The 26,473-nt window shown below is 40.3% G+C and overlaps 1 protein-coding gene across 1 annotated transcript in view; it reads right to left on the reverse strand.

Annotated features, from left to right (window-relative positions):
* Nucleotides 1–26,473, reverse strand: part of LOC124596394 (E3 ubiquitin-protein ligase RBBP6) — a gene marked incomplete in the record, with an annotated part of 290,964 nt that overhangs the window by 236,500 nt on the left and 27,991 nt on the right. The window contains 1 exon segment of the mRNA XM_047135519.1: nt 13,614–13,837. Coding sequence (XP_046991475.1) covers nt 13,614–13,779 — 166 coding nt within the window.

Raw genomic sequence — 26,473 nt, forward strand, 5'->3', positions numbered from 1 at the left:
AAAAATATTCATTTGTGGTAAATTCAAAAATGAATGTTGCATTCAAGCATTCTAAATATGTTTGTTATATCTGTTTCCTAACGTGTTACACACCGATGAGTATCCCCACATTTTTGGGTCTATGGAATGAAAAATAATAAATTAATCTAAACAGAACAATTTATTTGTTCTTCACTTATAATACACAAATATAATCACACTACAATTTAACAATTTTGCACACATATATTTTGTGTACTCTACAAGTAACTATTTATAGAAACTGCAGGACTGTGCAATTTTTAATCTTCCTGTGTGGTTTAAAAACTCTTTGCAATTATAATCAAAATTGATTTCTAACTTTAGCTATGACTTAATTCTAACTTACAGCTGTTTCTCTGATCAGTCTATTTATTGTTAATAAGAGAAAAACTCTTCCTAAGTGATGCAAAATGTTGTTGTATTGTGAGAGTCAGTTAAGAAATACATAACACAAAGAGCATGTTTAAACAAAAACATCTTAATAATTCTCTTTCACAAGTCCTTGTTACTACAGTGTGTTTTTTGCACCACAGCTGCCGACTGGTACTAGGTAGACACATCCACTGATTGCCTGTACCGACTGAGAAACAACTAAACAGCCCCCTTTTAAGACCACTATACACACATCGGCTACGTCATTCTTTTCACGCTCCTCACTTTGCCTTGAGCCAAGTTGTCTTCTTTCTGTAGAAGCATGCAGGGAAAACAGACTACATGTTGACAACAATATTGATATTATACGCAAACTTTTTCAGGTCTGTCGGTCATGAAACTTGAACTATCAATAGCAGTTTGCAGGATTAATATTTACAACAGTTATCACTGACTGGCAGTCACTAAGGGATCGGGAAGGATTAATCAAAAACACTACAATAATATGGGAGATCCCAGGAAATAGGGAACAGTTGGCCACCCTATTTGAAACCAATGGATTAGTACTGTGTCAACATTGTGTGTTGAGAACACTTTACAATGGAAGTTTACTTAACCTTGTTTTCAGTCTCCATAATCAAACTGCAGAACAATTCTAAATGCCTTCTCTGAAAACTGCCTATAACAGAGAGACTGGAAACCCTGTCATGATGAAAATATACAGGATTTAATGACAACAAATGTCCCTGATCTCCTTGAGTCTGTTCACGTTGGCATTACAGTAGTATCAGTCACCATGAGGCAGTAGTAGCAACAATGATTACCAAAGCACAAAGGGCAGCCACAACATGCATAAAGATTTATACATTCAGTGAAAGTAGATAAAGAGGTAACGGTTTCAATATGGAGCTTAAAACACTAGCTTGGACAAGAACATGTAGAAGAACTGTGGCTCAGTTTTAGAAGAATGGTTGACACAATGGATAACTATGTATTTAATAGAACAATTCATGATGGGGACACTCCATGGTATGAAATCACTGAAAAGAAACTTCTACATCATCAGCGATAAAGCACAATAAGGGTAAAACAAAGCATAAGGCTAAAAACAGAGAAATGCTAAATGAAATGCATTTGGCTATGAAGAGAGCAATATGTGAATCTTTTGACTAGCACAGCACAATGTTATCAAAAGAAATTTTGATCTTATGTAAAGCTGTTAGTAGTACCACAGTTAGTGTCCAGATAAACACAGGGACTTTAATTGAAAGTAGCAAAAGTTAATTTCTTGCACCACTGCAGAGATGAGTGCTACATATATTAGCATCAGCAGCATTGAGAAACAACTGAAATCGTTACAACAGAACAAAGTTCCAGGGCCTGCTGGAGTAGCAGACTAAATACACAATTTTCAACTGAATGAGCCCCTCTTTTACCCAGAACATACAGCATATCCCTCGAACAAAAAACTGTCCAGCAGTTGGAAACAAGCACAGATCACACCCATTTACATGAAGGGCGTAGAAGTGATCTACAAAACTAAATCCCATATCCCTCTGTTGCAGAATCTTGGAATATATTAAAAAGGCCAACATAATGAAGTATCTCAAACAGAATGACCACTATCATGCCAACGAGAGTAGATTACGAAGACATCAGTTCTGTGAATGTCTCACAAGCCAGTATACAGAGAGATTATAAATGGAACGTTAATAAAAAGAAGCGATAGTACGAAAATGAAACTTTGTGGAAACATTTGTACGGACATGTGGAAGAGAAATAATGAATATACCATTGAAAGAAATGAATTTTCATTTCCACACGAGAGGGAACATTTGTTAATTGTGTACCACGTATACATTCCATATTACAAATGCTGTTTAATGTGATGACAATGTACATTCATGACAATCTGCAATTGCACTAGAGGTAACATTTCACAACTGTTCACTGTGTTGCTCGAACGGTGGAAAATGGAATGTTCAACTGACATGACACAGTTCATGCACTGCATGAAGATCACACATTGCATCCAGCATTCTCAACCACAGCAACAGTCAACTTCTCTAAGGCACACCTGCCCATAGCCTCTCCCAGGAGCAATTCCTAATTTCCCAATTCGCCAGTTAATTCCAACATCTGAATATTTTCAACTCCTGTGTGGGATGAGGACCTCTCCAAATTCCTTTAATACATCAACACTTGTGAAGAGCAGCACTATTATAGCTGTAGTCATGATTAAACTGCTTTACAAGTAAAGTCCTGTTCTCATTGTCCAGACACATATTACCAGTCTGCAACTATAATGCACACTGATGCTTGTTTTGGCCCTATGTTGCCATACCAGTACTGGCGCCTAACGAACACAAACCCTGCAGCACACAATCTGAACATCATTTCCATAAAGTTGGGTGCTCATATAGTAAATAGTTTCTGCTACTATGAGCATGTATAAAAATAACCTATCAAGAGAGATTTGTGCACTTCACACAACAATTAACTAATGCAAAAGCCTTCAAATGGCAATACAGATTGTGTTGCACACTGTGATTTTGCCAGCTTACATTTTTTTGTCTTAACTAATACCCTTATAACTTACTTTCTGTGTATCGTAACACCACTACCAACAAAGTCGGTGGTAAGTTAACAATAATTTCACATGCAGACCTGTAAATGCTCATACTGACAGCAATGGTACTAAAACTGGAATTGATGGCTAGCAGTGATCAAGGAACTGCCACAGAGGCTGTTACAATCTTTAGAATGGATAATTTCATTGGGCTTTAATTCCATTAACATAGAGATTTCTTAATACAGTTTATCAAGATACAGACGAAAAAGCATGTGTTATATGTTGAAAAATGCCATTAAAGATCTTAATGTACCATTCCCAGAGTCCCAAGGACGGAGGTGGCCTTTCACGAGTTTGTTTCTTTGTTTTGTTTTAGGATGCAAAAAACAACTGAGGTCATACACGCCCAAGTCAAAACTATAGAACGCAAACACAGAGACAAGGGAAATAACTATATGTACTATATGTCAGTCCTAATGGAAAGAATAGGAGACATCTAAACAATGCACGTGGAGGGAAAAAATACAAAAATGGGGATCCTAAACCAAAAATTAAATGGCCTTCACTATATTGCTTCGGCAGATAAAAAGTAAAACACGGGCGACAGCCCGCGCGTCATTTGCTAAAGGAGCTGGTAAATCAGGTGGCAAACCCAAGATGGAATGTAAATTAGTAAAAAAAAGGACATTCCCGCAGGTAGTGGCGTACAAAGTGGTGAGGTAGCACTACTGAGCAAATGACAATGGCTAAAAGGCAGTGCCCAACACGCAGCTGAGTTAAGATAATCTCCTCACGGCGGGAGGGCCGAGAGGTGGTCGTCCAACGTGCCGGGAGAGGCTTAATATGCCGAAGCTTATTCCCGTGACGGGAGGACCATTGGCGGTGCCAAAGGGATATCATCTTCTGGTAGACAGCAACGCAGAGATCACAGGAGGGAATAGAGGTACTCATGGGCTGAGGTAAGAGGACTTTAGCCTTGGCAGCAGCGTCAGCAACCTCGTTTCCTGGCAGACCGACATGACAAGGGACCCACAGAAACATGACATTGGCTCCACCAAGAGTGAGCAAGTGACAGATTTCCTGTACCCACTGTACTAAGGGATGAGCAGTGTACAGTGCACAGAGACTTTGGAGGGTGCTGAGCAAGTCGGAGCAGAGGACACAATTGGGAAGGCTGTGTCGCCGGGTGTACTCCGTGGCCTGATACAAGGCGAAAAGCTCAGCTGTAAATACTGAGGAGTGGGCCGGAGGCCAAAATCGATAGACACGGGTACCAATGACTAATGCGCACCTGACCCTACGGTCAGTCCAAGAGCCATCAGTGTGCACAACGGTACTATCACTAAATTCCATGCGAAGGTCGTGAAACTGAAGGCGATAGACCAAGGCTGGAGTAGTGTCCTTAGAAAGCGAATGAAGGCCAAGGTTAACATGGGCCGTTTCACAAAGCCAAGGTGGCAAGACACTTTGCACACATCTGTTTATAATGAATGCAGTCTTCCAGTGTAGGGTGGTGGTTAAAAATGGGGAGAGCACGTCTCCGTGCACGAATTGCATCACGGCACGTCTCACTCCACCAGGGGACTGGGACACAACTTGCTAAAGAGGAAGTGCGAGGAATGGAACATTCTGCAGCAGTAAGGATAATGTTTGTAAGACAGTCCACCTGGTCATCACAACTGAGGAAATCTTGTTCTGTGAAGGTCGCCAGGGAGGAGTAAAGTTGCCAGTCAGCCTGAGTAAGCTGCCATTTAGGCATGCATGTGGATAGGGTTGGAGTCTGCAGACGGAGAACACAAGAGAAATGGTCGCTCGAGTAGGCGTCAGAAAGAACACTCAAGACGATGGGCAAGCTGGGCAGTACAAAAGGATAGGTCCAAATGGGAATAGGTGTGCGAGGAGTCAGAAGGGAAAGTGGGTGCACCAATGTTAAGGCAGAAGAGGTTGAGTTGGTTAAGAATGTCAGATAAGAGGGCACCTCTCTGGCACATCCTGAGAGAAGCCCAAAGGGGATTGATGCGCATTAAAGTCACCGAGTAGCAAAAATGGTGGAGGTAGCTGCCAAGTACATTGAAGGAAGTCGGCCCTGGTGACATCAAAGGACGGAAATATATAAATGGTACAGAGGAAGAAAGTCAGGTGGGGAAGGAAGAGGCGAATGGCAACAGCTTGAAGATGGGTAGTCAGGGAGATGGGTCGACTATGAAGGTCATCCCGTATAAACAGGGTGACACCCCCATGAGATGGGATGCTGACCTCAGGTGGAAGGTCAAAACGAATCGGTAAGTAACATGGGAGCTCAAAGCAGTCTTGAGGGCGCAATTTCGTTTCCTGAAGGCAAAGTACACAGGGATGCTACGAAGCGGGAAGTAGCTGCAAATCCTCTTTATGGGACCGAAGGCCGCAAACATTCCATTAAAGGACAGTCATGAGGAGGAAGGGATGTATAGGTGTCAACTCAGGGTGTCCGCCGAGGGACAGCCGGTGGAGAGTCGCTACCACAAGGCACAGAAGCAGGAGGAACCTGCTCCATGGGGTCTACACAAGCACCGGGGGCTTGTGCGGGCGGTCAGTGGAGTCCAACACCAAAAAACGGTTGGTGATGCGCACCGGCAAGACAGAGGCCGGCTGGGCTAAGTGACCATGTTGCGACACCATCGAGCAGGATCTTCGAGTTAGTGAAGGGGTAGACCGTTTGTCTTTAGCGGACTTCTTCGAGCCCTTCTGGGTAGAGAAGACTTGGGTGGTGTTTGGCTACAGGGACGGAGGAAGTCTTTTCGGGAGTACTCCTTCTGGCCTTTCCTGCCTGCCGGTTGTGTAGTGGGTAGCTCTGCCCCTTTAGGTGAGAGTTTGACAGTTTGTTGCACAGTGGGACAGGGGGGTGGCAATGCTACCTTGACACTGGCTGACTTCACAACCTCAGAGCCAAATTTGAGGTCACACGTCTGTGTAGCCATGTCCTTTATGGAGCGAGGGGTAACAAGAACTGAAATATAAGTGCCAGACGGGAGAACACAGGGTTTGCGACTAGCCAGTAACTTGCGAGCTACTGGTAAGGCAATTTTTCCTTTACCCAAATCACTTTAACACACTGCTCATCTATATACACGGGACAATCCTGCGAGGAAGCGGCATGGCCACCATTGCAATTGATACAGCGGGGAGAAGGAGCTGGACATTTTCCCTCATGTGCACCCCTGTCACAGGTTATGCATTTGGCTGGTGTCGACGAGATGTTCTAGTGTGACTGAACCGATGAAACTGGTCACAGCGCATCAGATTTGGAATGTACGGCCGGACTGTGATGATTTGGATGGCAGCACCACTCTATCAAAGATGAGGAAGAGTGCGGGTGGGCACCAAGGAGGAATCAACCTTTTTCATTACATGATGAAAAGCAATGACACCCTGATCAGAAAGGTAAGATTGTATTTCAGCCTTGGTTACACTATCAAGCAGCCTGGTGTAAATCACAACACGGGAAGAATTCAAAGTTCTATGTGCCTCAACACGAACACAGTAGCTGTGGAGAAGCAAGGCAACAACTAGTAGTTGTGCTTGAGCATCAGAAGCCGTCTCCAAAAGCAAGGTGCCAGTCCGTAAATGAGAGCAGGATTTCACAGGGCCAGCAACTGCATCAACACCTTTCTGAATAATAAACAGATTGACCGTGGCGAAGAACTGACCATCTTCAGTAAGTGATACCACAAGGAATCGCGATGCAGTGGGAAGAGTCTTCGAATCAGTAGTCTCATTATGTTTACGTTTCGTAGCTGTCGACGGAGAGGACAAGTGACACATCGCATGAAAATCCCCCATAACTGCCAGTGTCTCCGACGGCACGCCTCCTTGCATCCGGGGGCCCCCTACATAAGGGGGCACACCTGCCTTAGGTGATTGTTCACACCTCAGGTCACACCTCCCGAACACCTGACAGAGGGACAAATGGGCAATCTGGGAACGTTACAGCTCAGGCCATCACCCCCCCCTGGGCCTGGCCTGTACCAGGGGGTACATTCAAACCCTACCTGTCGACCCAGGGCTGGGAATTATGCGTTACAAAGTCACCTTTTACGGGTCAGATGCGTGGGTCAGCCTTCAGGAGCACACAGGGAGGAAGAAGAAAAAAAAGAGGATCCTCAAATGCCGAAGTGGAGGAATGAGAAGAGAAGGGAAACAAAGAAAGAAAAAAGGAGCCAAAAATAAAGTTGAGACTGTTCACAGGTCAGCAACAGAATGTAGAACATTCCCAATAATACCCCAGACATGTTCCCCGTGGGAGGGAAAAAGGAATAGCAAGAGGATAGACATGCAGCACGGAAGGGATAAAGTGCTGCAAAGGCTGGGGCCCCGTGGTAGCCAAGCACAAACCTGCTAAAGAATGACAAGCCCTCTGGGGGGCCTTTCATGAGTGACTACCAGACTAAACTGCTCAGTGATAACTATGAAAGCTGTCTAGTTGCTCAAGATATTTATTTACAATGACATTTTGGCTACTGTTGTCATCAGATTAAAGTTTAGAGCTTTTAAAACAGAGTTCAGTGTTTGTTTCAATAAAACCTACCTGTAACGAGGACACCTAATCCCTTTTAGGCAAACATTTTATTGAAGCCGACACCTGTTATTTTACATGTTTTAAGTTTTGATCTGATCATGACAGTAGTGGAAACATCACTTATGAAATGGGTGTATTAAGTGATCTAGACAGCTTTATTCACAAATACTATGATTCAGCTCTCAGCTTTCAGCATACATATTTTACAACTTTAGTTCTGATGTCAAAAGGCACGATTTATTTCAGATTTGTTTAAAATGGTGGTAAGGGGAATTCTGGTCAGGAAAAAATTACTAACATGGAGCTATCCTCAAATATAGACTGAAAAACTTCTAATTACTAGTTAGCAACAGCACCCACCCAATCAAGCAAGAAGTCATTTGTACATAGCATGCAGTCATCATTTACACTTATTCCCGTAAGTTGTATGTACTAGGTAGGGATAGGAATAGCATAATGTTTGATGAAATGAGTTTTGAGTCAAACTGGTTACCTGTTCCAATCTCGAAATGCATTATTTTACACATACACACATGAATCTGACAAGAAAGGTGAATGTTCTACATAAGTACTTTATTTTTATATTTTCTGTCGGGTAGGCACATTAATCACTTAGACCACATAACTCTGATGAAATTATTAAACTTATTTAGAACACATAAACCATACACTGTCTTAAGGGTTCAGTTTGATTTTGAGCGCATCACCACAAGTAGGACAGTATATGCTGTATTAATCTCTGAAGGTGTAGTATGATTCAATAAGCAATTTAATGTGGACTTTTACATGAATGAATGCTCTCTGAAGTTTTCTACCCTTCTACATGAATGAATACTCTACGAATTTTTATACAACACACCAGTTCACATCAAAGTACCTCACCTCAATCACATAAAATTATGATCTGCTGCTGTGAAGCAAAACTTACTTTCATTAGCATTACTAATCTATACCTAATTAATTCAGACCAAAATATATTTATGAACACTAGACTAATCACATAAAGAAATGAGACTAGACATCTCATTTTCCAGAAAATGATCTTTGCACGCTTTTACGCTCAGCAGGCAACATAATAATAATCAGCTTCCGAAGAACAAGAACAAGAAATGTACAACTACTGTGTCTGTAAAATGAGGTATGACTCCACAAATGTTAAAAAAGGCAACGAATTATTTTATCTAGTAAGAAACTGGACGCAAAAAATTAGATGAACATGCAAAATGCAGTTTTTTATTTATTTATTTTTAGTGCATATCAACAGCAGTGTGATGTGTCATTCACATTAAACAAGAAATTGCTGTTTTGTGAATGTGTTTTACTGAAATATTACTAGGACTAATACACAAAAACAAAATATTAAAGATAAGTATACAAGCAATATGGAATTCTAAGTCATAATTGGATAAAACCAGCACTGTATTAACATTCTATTTCCAATTTCATATTAAACAAAAGCAATGATTCTAATTAATACAATTTTATGATTTGTAATGTAGAACCACTTCCCAAAAGGCATCTACAATTACTGCAAAGAAGTGGGCTTGAGAGGGAGTAGGAGAGAGACCATTCCTACAAATTAGTCTCAGTTTTCTAACTAGGGCTCTCCTGCACTCATTACAGCATTTATTACTGCTAACACTTTTTCTCACCTATGTGTACCTTTACCATTTTCTCCCCTTGCTCATATAATGGTTCTTACACACTTTACCTTGATATCTCTAATGTTGCATGTACCCTATGTTCATAATTTTCCATCCACCACCATTACTTCCAAGCAGCCACTTAATACCACAATTTCTAACCCAACTGTGCCCTCAGTTTCACATTACGGCACCCTCAGAATCACATTGCTGTTTTTGCCTTATGCACTGTAGTTTTAGCATATAAATAAATATAAACTTTTTGTGAAACATTCCCACATGGCATAAGAGTTGTTAGCCTATTTCTTTATGACTGTTTTCATTTATATCTGTGTGTTTGTCAGTTACTGAAGCTCCTTTTAGCTGTTCTTATATTGTTGGTCCATCAACTGAGTAACTGTTTTTATTTCATTTCGGCTTGCTAACTAGTTCTCTTTCCAATCTATTTCGTTCCAAAATATTAGCTGTTTCCTGCAATGGATCCAGAACTGCAATTCACCATGTCATTGGTAAAAACCTAAGAATTGGGACATCAATGCTTCTCATGTCTTGCACGAGACTCTAGGCAGAACTGACCAAGACATTTTGGGAATGCAAGGGAATATGTAAACAGCTAATTTTAAATAGACAACAAGAGAAACACATGATAAATGACATATCTGAACTCTTGCTCCATAATCTTAATCACAATGCAAGGGTACAATCTAGTCAAAAATATGGTTGTCAGTAACATTCAGTAGCTACTGCAAAACCATAAAAGACTTACTCTGATGGAAGTATTTGAAGCAAGTTCTCATGAACACCACCACATCCTCAGGCTGCAAGCTCAAAGAAATTTCAGAGAAAAAGAACAAAGTCTGATTAATAAAAGAACATTCTGATTTCTGAGCTAAAAACTCCAAGCTTGTTTACCTGTACCTTGATGGTTATCTAAAACCACATCTTCACCCCCACTGATAGTGCTGAAGCGATGCTCTGACAGTTCATGTGCAGTACAAACAATGTCCTGGCCAGCACTGATCCTATTCTTAACTAGAGCCCAATTTCTTAACTAATTAGACCGCCCAAAAATGTTTCACTTTAACTCTGCTTTTCCTGTTTCACTCTCAACAATTACAACACACAAACTGATTTGGATGTATATACCATAATGAATTTTATTTATGTTTTAACAATATAAGGAAAATGCAGATTGCTGTTAACCGTACAGGTGACATGTTACATTACATTTAGGCACTACAAAAAGACACTTAAACATTAGCTTTCAACCACAGCTTCCATTACAAAAGGAAACACACACACACACACACACACACACACACACACACACACACACACACAAGCGAGCACACACCTCACATACATACGACTACCATCTCCGGCAGCTTGGACCGGAATGCAGCTTCATGTAGAATGGAAGCAGCAATCTAGAGGGAGTGTGGAAGGGGAAGGGATAGCAGTGTGTGGGTTGCAGGGCAGAAGAGTGATGTTTGGCAGAGAGTGCAAGGGCTGGATTGCCAACAGACAACGTTGAGAGTCTGTCGGCAGGGAGATGCGGATGGAGGGGGGGAGGCAAGGGGGAAGCGAAAAAGGAGAGGAGTGGGGAAAGGTAAACAAGAGTGGGTGTATTGGCAGAGGGCGGCAAACAATGAGGGTGGGAGACGAGAAGAGGGAGGGGGTGACAGTGCAGAGGGGGGTGGGAACTGTTGGGTAGAGGACATGGTGACATGATGTTGCTGTAGGTTGAGGCCACTATAATTTCAGGAGTAGAGAATGTGTTGCAAGGATAGCTACCACCTGTGCAGTTCAGAAAAGCTGTTGGTGGAGGGGAGGACCCAGATGGCTCAGGCAGTGAAGCAACCATTGAAATCAGGCATGTCCTGTTCAGCTGCACATTGTGCCACAGGATGGTCTACTTTGCTCTTTGTCACAGTTTGGTGGAGGCCCTTCATCCTCTTGGACAGCTGGCTGGCAGTCAGACCAATATAAAAAGCTGTGGAATGACAGCAGCAGAGCCGGTGTATCACATGGCTGCTTTTAGAGGTGGCCCGACCTCTGATGGGATAGGATAAGCCTATGATAGGACTGGAATAGGAATTGCTGGATGGGTGAATTAGGCAGGTCTTGTACCTGGGTCTTCAATAGGGATATGACCCCTGTGGCAAAGGGTTGGAGTTGGGATTGGGAGTGGGACAGGGATGGACTAGGATGTTGTGGAGGTTGGATGGGTGACGGAAAACCACTTTAGGAGGAGTGGAAAGCATCTTGGGAAGTATGTCCCTTATTTCAGTGCATATTGATAGATAATCAAAGACCTGGTGAAGGATGTGGTCCAGTTGTCCCAGTTCGGGTGATATTTGGTAATGAAGGGGGCACTCCATTGTGGTTGATTCTTGGGGATGGTCGGAGGATTGGGGGTGTGAGGTGAAATGGCATGAGGTCTGTTTGCAGACTAGGTCTGGGGGATAGTGCCTTTCTGTAAAGGCCTTGGTAAGACCTTCAGCAAACCATGCAAGGAAGTACTTGTTACTGCAGATACGCCGTTCCTGGGTGACTATGCTGTGTGTGTGAGATTTATTTATTTTTTGGAAAAGATGACAGCTGTCGAAATGCAAGTACTGTTGGTAGTTAGCGGGTTTAATGTGGACAGAGGTGTGGATGAAATCATCAGAGAGGAGGTGGTCATCGTTTAGGAGGGTGCCCACTGGGTTGTGGAGGGCCGGGTGAAGTGGATGGGAAAGAAGGTGGTGAGGTTATGTAGAAATGAAGATTGGGTGTCTTCGCCCTGACTCTAGATCAAGAAGAGACCATCAATGAACCAAACTAGTGGTTTGGTCTTCTGGGAGGCTATGAATGTCTCCTCTAGATAGCCCTAGAATAGGTTGGTATAGGAGGGTGCCATCTGGGTGCCCATGGCTGTGCTGGGATCTATTTGTACACATCCCCTTCAAAGGAGAATTACTTATGACTTAGGATGAAGTTAGCAAGGTATATGAGGAATGAGGTAGTGGGTTTGGAGTCTGAAAGACACTGGGAAATGTAGTGTTCAATAGTAGTAAGACCATATGCAAGAGAAATGTTGGTGTATAGAGAGGTGATGTCAACACTGACGAGTAAGAATCCAGGAGGTAGAGAGGTGAGGATTGTGGAGAGAGAGTGAAAGAAGAGGTTGATATCTTTGACGTGGGAGGGTAGATTACGGGCAACTGGTTGGAGGTACAGGGACCAAAATTCTTTAGTGGTAGCACTATAACCAGCCACAATGTGTCATTCAGGACTGCTGGGTTTGTGAATTTTGAGGAGCATGTAGAAGGTGGGTGTGCAGTGCATCATAGGGGTGAGGAGGGAATGGATTCAGGGGAGAGGTTCTGTGGTAGGCTTAAAGCTTTAAGCAGGAATTGGAGATTATGTTTTATATTGGTATGACTACCAACCAGCTGTCGACTAGTATGAAGGGCCACCGCCAAACTGTGGCCAAGAGAAAAACAGACCACCTTGTGGCACAACATACAGTTGAACAAAACATGCTTGATTTCAATGGCTGCTTTACAATCCGGGCCATCTGGATCCTTGCCGGGATTGATGACCCAGTAGTTTAGTTGCTTTAAACACACGATAACATGTATCATCACTCCTGCCTCCTCTTGTCTCTCATCCTCTTTATGTGCCACCTTCTGCCAATGCATCTGCCCCTCTTTCCCCTTCCCCACTCCTTTCGTTTGTTGTTGCCCCCCCCCCCCCCCCGCCCCCATATCTGCTTGGCCCATAGCCTCCCAAAGTTGCACCTACTGGCAGTCTAATCCTTGCACGCTCTGCCAAACAGCGTTCTTCATTCGCACAACCCATATACTGCTATCCCTTCACCTTCTTTGCCCCCTCCAGATTACTGCTTACATTCTACATGACAGCTGCATTACAATCTGAACTGCCAGAAACAGCAGCCACATGTGCGTGAGATGTATACATGCTTACGTGAATCAATATATGTCTTTTTCCTTTTCTGATGAAGGTTGTGGTCGAAAGCTAATGTGGCAGTGTCTTTTTGTTGCACCTATCTGCAGCTTATCATGCCATCTTTACAGTAAGTACCAATGTGCCTTTTCCTTATGTTGCTGATATTACAGCCTGGTGTTTCCATTATTTTACTTATGTTTCTCTGACAAACAATGAGAACACCATTCACCTGTAGAGTTCAAGGTCTTCATTAAAAAGTGACGATACACAAAGTTTAACTCTGAATGTATAGACGAATTTCTAAATAGCATAACTGAAATAATGAAGTAAACAATATCTGCCACAAAAAGAAGGTGCTCCCACACATTACAAGCTGATCTGGTAAGGACCTCCACAAAGGATACTGAGTATCTCAAAACAGCCTGACAAAAAAAGAAACTTAAACAAAAATTAGTACACACTGCACTTCTCAAGTAGATGCCATTGTTGAACTTACCCTCTTTCGTTTGAGCATTTGTGATCTGCAAGTCAAAATCTGTGTTTTTCCCAATTCTCTTCTGGTGAAGAATTGCCTTTTTTAAGTCTCGTACTGAGATATGAAGGCCATCAAATGTGACGGTATCATACTCAAGGGCAGATTTAAATTTATAGTGAACAGACATGATATCTTCATATCATCAACAATAGCCTACGTGTCACTTCTAACAACAAAAAAAGTTTCTGAAAAGAAAAAAAAAGTATCACTTAAGTGCTATGAATGTGAGGAACATAAAACAATGAAGTTAAATAATTAAATAATAACATACCAAACTGGCAACAAAAATGCAAAATCTAATTTTATACAACAAAAAGAAGACAGATCATATCATTGACAAAGTTGAATATAAAACATTTTTCTCTTCTGATTTCTACTGACAACAACCAACTGCAGTGTGCGTCTGATGCTCTGGGAGTTACTAAGTACACATCTAAATCATGAAATGCTCAACTGAAACCACTTGCATTTCATTATCTGTGCCTTAATCAACTCAAATAATACTTTAACTGCAATCCACAGTCACGGAGAGTTCAAGAGAGCCAAAATTCATGCAACGATCAAATTTAAAAAAACTGGCATTAATTGAGTCCTAACAGGCAGTATGCACCAATTTTTAGCAATTCTGAAATTAATATCTATTAAAACAAAGTCACATCAACTTGAAGTTTAGCTGAAAGGGATAGTGTTTTATGAGGCATGGTCCTATTAAAAGGTCATACATCCTTGATTTCCTCTGACCTGAAAACTGGCTCACTCAGCTAGTTGGCAGACAACATACAGTTCGATGTAGAACCTGAATCAGAAGCGACTTGATTTTCTTTATCTAAGTATGCTAAGTATTGCAAGAATATCTCTCTAATTCCAACCAAACAACCATGCTTCTTGGATGTTACATTTCTATAACATTTCTTTTAATAATGCCACAAGCGAACACTGGGTTAAGAAAACTACACTTTTAGGAACAAAATAATTGTTCCATTTTCACATTTGCAATGGTGTACCATATGGTGGCCAAAGGTTTACAAATTTAACATTTACACGTCTAACCCCAATACCAGAGTTATTTTTAAGAATCTAATGTATTTATAACACAGGCAACTGTGAGAATAAACAGTTGATAAAATAGTAATGGGACTTCAAGTTACCTCCTTACAACAAGGAAGGGTTTCACAACAAGGTCACTCTGTAGGGTCCCATTGCCACAAAGAGAACACGTCAACAACAGTGTAATTAACAAGCAAAGATGCAATTTGTGTATCAGCTCTGAAACTTTCGATCACAGAGATAAACGAAATAATGAAAGATATACAACAATCCACGAAGCAAAAATGGCTGGCTGTTCATTGGATTAAAAAACAATAAGCCAGAAATTCTGCAAAAAACTAAAACCTAATACAGTAAAAGCTCAATATACTGCAGGTTCAGGTAAAATGCACTGTAAAAATCTTATTACTATCTCAATGAAGCTCTTCTGTCGTCTTACTTATCCCTGCAACCTTCATGCCCTGAAAACAATAACCAGAAGAGACGCGAGTAACTGAAGTCAACCTCAGGTTTGTGTTCTTATCACTATATCAGATGTGTCGCTTGGCAGAAATCTGAATACACAGGGTGATTATAATTAATGTTAAACTTTCAAAACACTGTAGAAATAACAGCACTGGTCAGAATCATGTCAAATTGCAGCGAAATATTATTGGAGAAGGGAGAAACGTATGGCAGAAGAAAAAAATGGTGCGAAAATTGATGAATAGATGGTGCTGTATGTGTCAGAATACGTACATGAAAACACCTGTCATGCGCATGACCCATTGAAGTTGGTACATACATGCCGGGTACAAGGCTTTTACTCCTTTCACGTCTGCAATGTTCACTATGACTGTCTCGATGCAGGATCGCGCTCTGCTTGTAAAGCTGTACTACAAGAATGATGACTGTGCACAAGTCACTCTGCAGAGGTTCCGCATATTGAAGGGTTTGAAAAAAGTGTTGGTCTGATGACCAATGTGGGTCTGGAGAAAAGATTCGGAAATTCAAAAAGACAGGTTCTATTGGTGTGCAACCTGGGAGAGGGAGGGAATGAATTGATTCAATGTCAGTGAAAGCAGTGGCCACAGCAAAGGAGGAGATGAGTGGCGGTGTGCAAACGTGTAGTGCACGGAGAATTGCCCGAACATTGGTCATACCCGTGAGCACGGTGCGTAAAATCCTACGAAACATCCTTCTTTGCTATCCATTCAAAATTAGCGATGTGCACGAGTTGCTTCCCATTGATCTGCCAGCAAGAGAAACCTTTGCTTTAGAATTTCTTGCTAGCATGGATGTGGATAATGATTGGCCGTGGAAGATTTTGTGGACAGATGAAGCCCACTTCAATCTGATAGGGTATGTCGCGATGTGCACGAGTTGCTTCCCACTGATCTGCCAGCAAGAGAAACCTTTGCTTTAGAATTTCTTGCTAGCATGGATGTGGATAATGATTGGCCGTGGAAGATTTTGTGGACAGATGAAGCCCACTTCAATCTGATAGGGTATGTCAATACACAGAACTGTCGAATGTGCGCCAAGGAAAATCCACACACAAATCAACCAGTATCACTGCATCCTCAAAAGATCACTGTGTGGTGCGGGTTTACGGCATCATTTGTCATAGGGCCATATTTTCTCAAAGACAGCTGCTTCAGGATCTGTTACCTGTACCGTCACTGGCAAGCGCTACGAGTGTCTTTTGCGCAACCACGTCATTCCAGCTCTCCAACAGCATGGATGTGTGGATGGCATCATTTTTATGCAAGATGGCACACCTCCGCCCATTGCAAATCCAATTAAGCAGCTGCTGAAGTGCCATTTCGAAAATGCTGCAATTATCAGCCATCATTTCCCTACAGCCTGGCCGTCCCGATCACGTGATCTTTATCTGTGTGACTTCTGGCTGTGGGCTATCTGAAAGATGTTATGTTCAGTGTTCCGACTGCAAACTCAGCTGCATTGAAGGCGTGCATTGCGCAACACATTCTGAACGTTACCCTGGAAACACTTCGGTCAGTTATTGAACATGCTGTTTCTCGATTTCAACTTGTTGCAGGAAAAGGTGAACTGCATATTGAATAAGTTTTGCACCACTTACACAGAAATTAATAATCCGATTTGATTTTTATTGATGCTTTGTATGCAGTTTTTGCGTCGGGACAATTAAGAGCCGATGTGATTGATGCTTTTTATGCGGTTTTTGGCCTCAGGACATTAACAACTGATGTGAGTGATGCTTTTTATGCAGTTTATGGCGTCAGGACAATTGAAAACCAATTTTTCGCATCCGATGTGATATTACCTTGCCGTGGTGGTTGGGCTTACGTAACTAACAGTATCACACCTGTACAGCCACGCAGTCTGAGTAGTGCAGTTTGTTTAATGTCAAACCTTAGGCATTGTTATACAATTCATTTGCCATTTTTAGTCGACCACTATTAAATCATGAAGCTTACAGCAGCATCTACTGCTACATTTTGTAACTCTTTATTTTTCTTCTTCCATACGTTTTCCCCATTCTCCGATAATATTCCGTTGAAATTTGATGTCATTCTGACCAGTGGTGTTATTTCCACAGTGGTTTCAAAGCTTAATTATAATCACCCTGTACATCACAGGTTAACACTGCAACACAGTCAACAAAGTGAGTGCTAAAGCAGTCAGAGATGAATATGAAAAAGAGGAGATTTAATGAGTATAGAAGATGTTCCCAACACCCATGAAATACTGAATAATATACACAATATAAACAACACAATTACATAGATGAAGAGACAAGGGAATCAAACCACATTCAGCTGTTGCACCAGGTGACAATAAAACAGTATGCATAGAAGAAAATGACTGAAATGACTTGCCAAAAACAGCCAATGGACTTCTTTAACCCATTAAAAAATTAACCTTTAGCAATTTAGCAAAATAAACACCATCTGGATCACAAGTTTTTATTCTCCGACAACCAGTTTCAACCAACACTGCGGATCATCTTCAGATGTGGCGCTGCAAAGTCCAGTTTGTCAATGCTGTGTGAACAACAAAGTTGCGATCCAGACAGTGTTTGTTTGATTATTAATTGCTGTTATGTGGTACTTTTTTGACAAGTTTTACTTCTAATATGAAAATAAGATACCTGTACGAATATCAAGAGTTCAGATGGAAAAGCAGTCCTAAGCGAAGAAGAGCAAGCTGGAAGGTGGAAGGAGTACATAGAGGGCCAACATAAGGCAAGTGCACTTGAGGGCAGTATTATAGAAATGGAAGAGGATGCAGATGAAGCTGAAATGAGAGACAGAATATTGGGAGATGAATTTTACAGAGCACTGAAAGATCTAATTCGAAACAAGGCCCTGAGAGTAGACTACATTCCGTTAGAACAACTGACAGGCTTGGGAGAGCCAGCCATGACAAAACTCTTCACCTCATAAGCAAGATGTATGCAAGAGGTGAAATACCCTCACTTTTCAAAAAGAATATAATAATCCCAATTCCAAAAAAGGGGGTGCTGACAAGTGGGAATCTTACTGAACTATTAGTTTAATACATCATGGTTGTGAAATATTAACATGAATTCTTTACACAACAATAGAAAAACTGATAGAAGCCGGCCTGGAGAAAGATCAGTTTGGGTTCCGCACAAATATAGGAACACACAAGGCAATACTGACCATGCAACTCCTCACAGAATATAGATTAAGGGAATGCAAACCTATGTTTACACCGAGCGAGGTGGCGCAGTGGTTAGACACTGGACTCGCATTCAGGAGGACGACGGTTCAATCCCGCGTCCGGCCATCCTGATTTAGGTTTTCCATGGTTTCCCTAAATCAGTCCAGGCAAATGCCGGGATGGTTCCTCTGAAAGGGCACGGCCGACTTCCTTCCCCATCCTTCCCTAATCCGATGAGACCGATGACCACACTGTCTGGTCTCCCCTAAACCAACCAACCTATGTTTACAGCATTTGTAAACTTAGAGAAAGCTTTTAATAATGTTGACTGGAACATTGTCTGAAATTCTAAGGGCAGCTGGAATAAAATACAGGGAGTGAAAGCTATTTACAACTTGCACAGAAACCGGAAGGAGTTATAAGAGTCGACAGGCATGAAACTGAAGTAGTAGTTGAGGAGGGAGTGAGACAGGGATGTAGCCTATCTACGATGTTATTCAATCTGTACACTGAGCAAGCAGTAAAGGAAATAAGAGAATTTTGTAGTAGGTGTTAAAAGTCCAGCGAGAAGAAATAAATTTGACAATGACATCATAATTCTCTCAAGAGAGAGCAATGGATTTGGAAGAACAGTTGAACAGAATGGACAGGGTCTTGAAAGGAGGGTAAAAGATGAAAATCAACAAAAGCAAAATGAGGATAATGGAATGTAGACAAATTAAATCAGATGATGATGATGATGATGATGATGATGATGATGATGATGATGATGGAATCTGATTAGGAAATGAGACACTTTAAGTAGTAGATGAGTTTAGCGATTTGGGCAGCAAAATAACTGATAATGGATGAAGTAGAGAGGATACAAAAGGTATTCTGGCAGTGGCAAGGAAAGCATTTCTGAAGAAGAGAAATTTGTTAACATCAAGCATAGATTTAAGTGTCAGCGAGTCTTTACTGGAAGTATTTGTATGGAATGTAGCCATATATGGAAGCAAAATATGACGAACAGTTTAGACAAGAAGAGAATAGAAGCTTTTGAAATGTGGTGCTATAGAAGAATGCTGAAGATTATATGGGTCAAACGTGTAATTAATGGGGATGTACTGAATATCACTAGGAGGACAACAATTTTGTGGCTCTATTTGATCAAAAGAAGTGATCGGTTGATAGGACATGTTCTGAGACATGATGGGATCACGAATTTAGTACTGGAGGAAAGTGGGGGAGGGGGAGGGGGGGTAAAAAATCATAGAGGGAGACTAAGAAATGAACACAGCCAGCAGATTCAGAAGGATGTAGGTTGCAGTACATACTCTGAGATGAAGAGGCTTGCACAGGATACAGAAGGGTGGAGGGCTGCATTAAATCAGTCTTTGGACTGAAGACCACAACAACTAATGTTCTTTAAATTCACACACAGTGCACTGTAAAGTACAGTAATGTACTATTTACTTTTGCACACTTCCCATATGTAGTCTGTCATTCTGCAGCTCACCTTTGATCCCTTGATACACTGCAGTTATACTATAACATAAGAGCACCAGGTCCTCCAACATTCACATTGTATATCAAAGGTATTATTGTATCTTAGGGTGAAATACAGCTTTGAATAAAATTTAGCAAGTGTTATTATGTCAGATACCAGTTTATTAATCCTCACTATCAGCCATCCCTTTCAGATCTGCATGTCTCTGACTCCTCACTACGTATCCTTCAAGCCTTCGTGTCTGCTATATTACTATGTTTGTTTATTTGTAAATCATTATAAGATCCCTGATAAGAAACACCTTACTAAGGTGGTACTGAGCTATTTTCTTCTGGGCTTTCAAGTTCAGCTATGAATACAGTGTACTCATTTGGAAAGCAAAACAAATAATTCATAGTCTCTTAAAAATCCGAGGCAGTGTTCTGTTCCTATCTCGAGGTCAAAAATTGATATGGGCAATACTCATCCCAAGAAGGCAATCCATTTTGCTCATCATAATTGGACTGTGCTCGAAGAGGATTAATAAAATGCCATTCCATTAGTGAACAAATAATTGCATAGTGTGTAGCTATCTGTCGCACTAGGTAGTACTACTTCATAGAAATACAGCACCGTAATGTCCAATGCTTGGTGGTTGCCTCAGTAAAAATGCTACAAATGGGATGGTCCCAACGGCCAGCCTCACTCTGTCATTGTGCACCATTTCTAATCTTTTAAAATGTGATGGTCTAGCAGACCCAGATACATACACCTAAAAATAAAGTGAAGATAGCACTAAGGCTGAGTAAAATGGACAAAAAATATTTTCTGATTCTTTTACTGGAATGGTCATTTAATGTTTGTCTATGAGCAAAAATCCATACACTCGTCAGCGCTAAGTTTACTGCTTCTGATTCTTTGCTGGATGTTGACGGTATTCAAATAATGAATTACAAAAGACAAGAAACAAAAAGAAAAAACAAACGATGAGGTAGTGTCAAACCCTGAAGTTTTCAATCAATCAACATTTTTTCAGCTAGGTATGTAGATTTCATGGGAAACTTATATTATTCAAACTCACAATATTTATGCATGCTTTTGTAATCCCTTTTTTCACATAAAAGCTTTTACTTCAGACTTTCTTCGCACTACTTTGATTGTTTAACATAAAGATCTAGTGAGTGGAGAAAATGTCTGCAGGTAACAGCAGCAAATTCCTTGTCTCATCCCACACCCCTAAATGTTTACCATGTTAGCGTTTCACCAGTCTGAAAGAACCGTAAATTTATTGAGCTACTGGATAGACTAAAACGTATTCCAACAATTGGCAGGAATGGTACAGCAAAGAGTAATATACAATGAAGAAACAAAGTCTTGTTTGCAGGGATGTACTTACTATATATTTACCAATGACATGTTTTACCTGATTCAGGCACCTTTAGATTAGCCTAGGCAACAAATATACATTTCATCAGAAGCGGCATGACACAATTCAGTGGACTGTTCTTCCTAGCCACTCTATAGCCTAGATCTTACACCTGCCAACTTCCATTTATATAGTCACTTGACGGATGCACTCCACGGGCAGCAGTACATGGATGACAAGGAGGTATTGATGTAGCCGGTAGAGTGGTACCATGTGTACATACAGGCCCTCCCAGTAAGGTGGCATCAAGCCACTGCACTGAATGGGGATTGTGTTGAAAAATAGGGTTTTGTAGCCAAAACAGTGGGAAATAATATGGTGTACTGGGATCCTGACTACAAGCAATCTACTTTCTGAGAAAAAATGTGTTGCTTTACTTATTGAACGCCCCGAGTGACATTGAAATTCCTCTTGCCCTCGTTGCTTTTAATTTCAGCAAAGATCATTTAGATTCAGCTGTATGCTGAATCAGCCCTTCCGACGAGTGCACTTATTCAATTTCTTCATACTTTTCCTGCAGCCATTTAGCCTTGGCTTACCAACACTTACTATTTCTAAATTGAGTTATACTGCTATATTACTGTCTCTTTCTTCACATTTTTGTACTTATTCCTTTCATCAATGGAGCAAAGTATTTCCTCTTTTACCCTATATTCTTCGTAGTTGCCTCCCCTATACCAATATTTGTCTGTCCAACTTCTGTGATTGCCCTTTTTAGAGGTGGCTATTCCTCTTCAACTGAACGGCCTAGTGTGGCCATTCAGTATGGCAATATCTATAGCTTAATGCACCTCGTCATTCTCCAATGTTTCAGTATAGCATTTCTTTCTACAATGATTTCTCCTGACAATTTTCTTCAACTTCCAAATTCTTTCCATTACTCAATTGTGACTGTGATCCGTATCACCTCCTAGGAACACTTTAAAATCCAATATCTCATTTCAGCATCTCTGTCTGGCCATGATGTACTCCAGCTGGAATCTTTCCTTTCCTCTACGCTGTTACCAAGCCTAACTCCATCTTGTGTGTTTTTAAACAGTGTTTTCAGTATCACTTGCTGAAATTTATTGCAGAATTCAATCACTCGTTCACCTCTCTCATTTCTACTAATGAACACTTTTTCTCTCATGGTTCTGGATTATGTTCCTTCCTCTACCACAGTGTTTCAGTGATTCATAATCATTAGGTTTACATCTCCCTCTACATACGGTTTACATGTTCAATATCCTTGTATACGGTAGAAGCATCAGTCTTTGACAGTGCTCCAGACATTGAAAATTATCTCAGTTTTGTTAAATAACAAGACAAGTATGCATAAGAGCAATTTTGTGCCTTATTATGTGGCAACATCACAGGTTAGCAGATCCTAAACACAGCTGTTCATGAGGGGAAAATAATTTGTGAACTAACTGATGGTCTGAAAGCAATTTCACTGTTTTTGCAAACACAAACATTAAAGTAAGGCTCTTCTTTAATGCATGATGTGTAACATGTAGAAGTTTAAATTTAGTGTTACATTGGACTGATCTACGACACTGAAGTGAAGCAAACTGTTAAAAATAAGATCAGATTTAGTTGTTTATTTTAAGAGAAGTGTTCAGTCCCTGCTATCAATTTTATAGAGGGGTGTGTAAGACTAATACATCATTTTGTGTGATGTTCCAGTCTTTGCCAACGTGAGGTTTACTGTGGTTTTATTTGTACATTGAATTCAATACATGCCTGTGACCAATATTAATTACATCAAGAATTCTTTCCTTGTAATTGTATTTGTTTTTCCTGGTTGCAGTCTTTGACACGTTGTCAGTCAATGGAACAACTGGCAGTCAATAACTGAGGCATATTGCTCCAGATAAGGGGTCAAGGGAAATTACAAGCCTGAATAAATGACGAAAGGTATACAAATTGTTCAGGTTACTGAATTAAAGAGTTTGGTGTGACACTATATTACAAAGTAAGTTGTAAAAGTCTCGATTGTGGCTGAAAAAAAAAAAAAAAAAAAAATTATAGTCCTCGCCTTTTCCCAACTGCAAAAGTGCACTATCCAGTAACAAAAGAAATATTTACAGAATGTGGATAGAAAATAAGTGAAGGGAAAAGACACAAAACCCATGTACTAACTGAAGACCAGGTAGAAATGTTATAAATCATTTATGAAAATATATCCACCTCCTGGTAACAAACTGAAACAGAACTTGACAACTTTCTATAAAATTGTTACTGAGTAACAAATTTGTGAATGTTTTGCAGGAACAGAACATCTGACCAAAAAAAAACTTTGGAAATAGCAAATGATCCTAGTAATTTTTTTCACAAATGAGCCAAGAATTGTTTACAGATCTGATAAAAGTGCAATATTTTACAACAGAAAGGGGGGGGGGGATAATTACATGAAAAGGGAATAAAATTGTATGTAGTGTTCAGCTTACAAAGAACATGGGGGGGCTGAACAAACAAAGTGTGTGTTCCCATGTTCTATGAATGCATTACAATTGTGTTTGTGCCTTGAAAAATTGAAGGAGAAATCCAACAGCGTATATTTGTGGTCTATGTAAGGGAAACAAATTTGAGGACAATACTGCAGGAGAAGAGGATGACATGGGAGGTACAATACTGTGAGAAGAATTTAACAGAGTGCTAAAAGACATAAGTGGAAACAAGGACCCTGAAATAAAAGTAATTCCCTCATAATTATTAAGATCCTTGTGAGAACTACCCATGTCAAAATTATTCCACCTGGTGTGTAAGATATTTACGGCAGGCAAAATACCCTCACACTTCAGGAAAAAAATGTAATAATTACAGCTCCAAAGGGCATAATCTGCAACATTTCAGGCAGGGGGGTTACAATCATGGTCTCTAACATTATTGAATTTAGCATATGTCAAAATTCAGGAGTAAATAAGAAACTTTGTTTTCTCCAAAAAAATTCCTGCTCCAATGTACAGGCCTCCATTCTGAAGATGTGAAATTCGGAAAAAAATTTTAAATGCTGTATCTCTGTAACAGTTCTAGATATTTTGTTACAAGTTTTTTTTATTTGAAAGATAATTGCTTTATGATTACAATGATATCCTCCATATAGACATATCTCTCAGTTATTTCATCGTCTCCTTTTGGATCTTTTTTTATAATTTACAGAAAAAAAAAATTTTCCAAAAATTCCAATCCAAAAAAGTATTTTTTTTCCTATTGATTACTACCATGTAGTACTATATTGTCTGTAAAGGAGAGCTTCCAGTTTTTAAGTTGGACAGGTTTTATTTTAAAAAAATATCCTTTTTTTCTTCAAGGGTAATGTATGTCTTCACTGAAGTTGTTTCTTACTAATTTCTTCGTTAAAATGTTTATTTCTATTGTCATTGTTGCAGATATTTCTTATCACTTTCTTTGTTGCACTTATTTCTTTTCACTCTCATTGCTGCAGATATTTCTTACATTTTGTTGTAGGTTCTTGTCAGTTTCTTTGTCATGGTTGTTCATTGCAGGTTTCTATAATGTAGTTGTTCAGTGCTAATTTGTTTACTGAAGAGGCTTCGAAGAAATCTGAGACTATCCAGTTAGTTCTGTGTTTCATGAGGAATTTGCCAGTTAACACAATTGCAGTGTGTTTTGTGAAAAGGACTGTTTGAAATGTCTTCTGACTGGAGCCACAGAAGAGTGAAGTGTGCTGACTGCATGCCCATAAAAAGAGTGATATTTAATGGAAACAAGAAAACAGACTTTGTTCAGGTTGGGAATAAGTGTTCTCATTTGAAGACTCTGTTTCAAAGTGAAGATGCTTCCAGTGATGACTTCTTGTGTTCTAAATGTTTTGACAGAATAACAACAATGATAGTATCTGAAGAAGGTGAAGCCTCCCATGGTGCACATTTTGCATCAATAGATGAAGGATTAAATACCCTGAATCAGTCAGCTACAGAGGTGGGTATTGGTCCTGTTAAGAAATCATGGTCAGTGAAGTCGAGTCATAAGATCTATGCATCAAGGAAGTGCAGAGAAATTACTACAGCTATGGATGAATACACTACATCAAAACTGACCACCAAAGTAGAAATTCCATCTTCAGAAGAAAATGAACCAATGCACTCTTGCACCTCTTACCAGGAATTTTTCACAAATATCAATTCAGCTGTTGAATATTGCGCATCCTACAGTGATAAACTGCAAGTTTTAACAATTACTCCAGAGAAATTTTCAAAGAAAACAATTTTGAACCACATTCCACCAGTATCAAAGTACATGGTAGACAAATCAAGAAATGTGAGGTCTGTAAAAGGAGTCTTTGGAAGACCAGTTCCCTATTATGGTCATCTTGTAGAAGTAGTTCAAGTTCAAATAGTGCAGCCATTTTATCTGGAAGATAAGTGGGACTGTTCTCGATAGAGTGCCAACAACAGAGAAACTATAACTGTAACAGTTGAAGGTCAAAAAGTTGTGAAAGTGAAGAGGTACATGACTCACAGTATTAAAGAAACTTTTGCAATTTATAAGAGCAACTGTACAACCTCACACATTGGAAGATCACTACAACCTATGTGGGTAGTTTCACACCCACCTAGGTACTTCCGTTTATGCGTGTACTGCACCAATTTTGAACTTTGTGTGGTAACTTTGAAGAACTTACTGGGGCACATGACATATGACACCTTGGTTGGACGTGTGAAGTCATTAGTACTCTGTGACATAAAGCGAAGACTTTGTTGTTTCAAGAATGTGATGACTGCCCTGGACAGGAAGGAATGTCTTTACAGTCACTTGGCCTGGAAGATGAAGCAGATAACTCTGCAGAAATTACATATGCAACACGGGAGGAAAATAAACTAATTAAGAAAACTGTTGCCTTTGACGGTTTCATTGATGAACTTGGTAAATGGTCAGTGTAAGCAGTAACACACCGGCATCTGAAGAAATTGCAACAACACATTGCAGAAGTGAAAGGGTGTGTACAGGCTGAAGAACTATGTTTAGTGCTTCACTGGGATTTTGCTGAGGACTGGTGTGTAATTCTCCCACAAGAAGTACAAGGGTACGCAAGAAATGCAAGGGTATAATTGGAGTAATGACCAGGTTTCAATTTTTACAGGAGTGACATATTTCCAAAACGAGACCACAAGTGTTGCAGTTATAAGTGATGACACAGGACATGACTCAGCTCCTGCATCGCTAGCAATGCACAAAATTCTTCAACTGTAAACAGGGGTGGATAAAATCATCATTAGTTTTGAT

The sequence above is a fragment of the Schistocerca americana genome, chromosome 2 (assembly GCF_021461395.2).
Source record: "Schistocerca americana isolate TAMUIC-IGC-003095 chromosome 2, iqSchAmer2.1, whole genome shotgun sequence".
In the NCBI taxonomy this organism is placed as follows: Eukaryota; Metazoa; Arthropoda; class Insecta; order Orthoptera; family Acrididae; genus Schistocerca; species Schistocerca americana.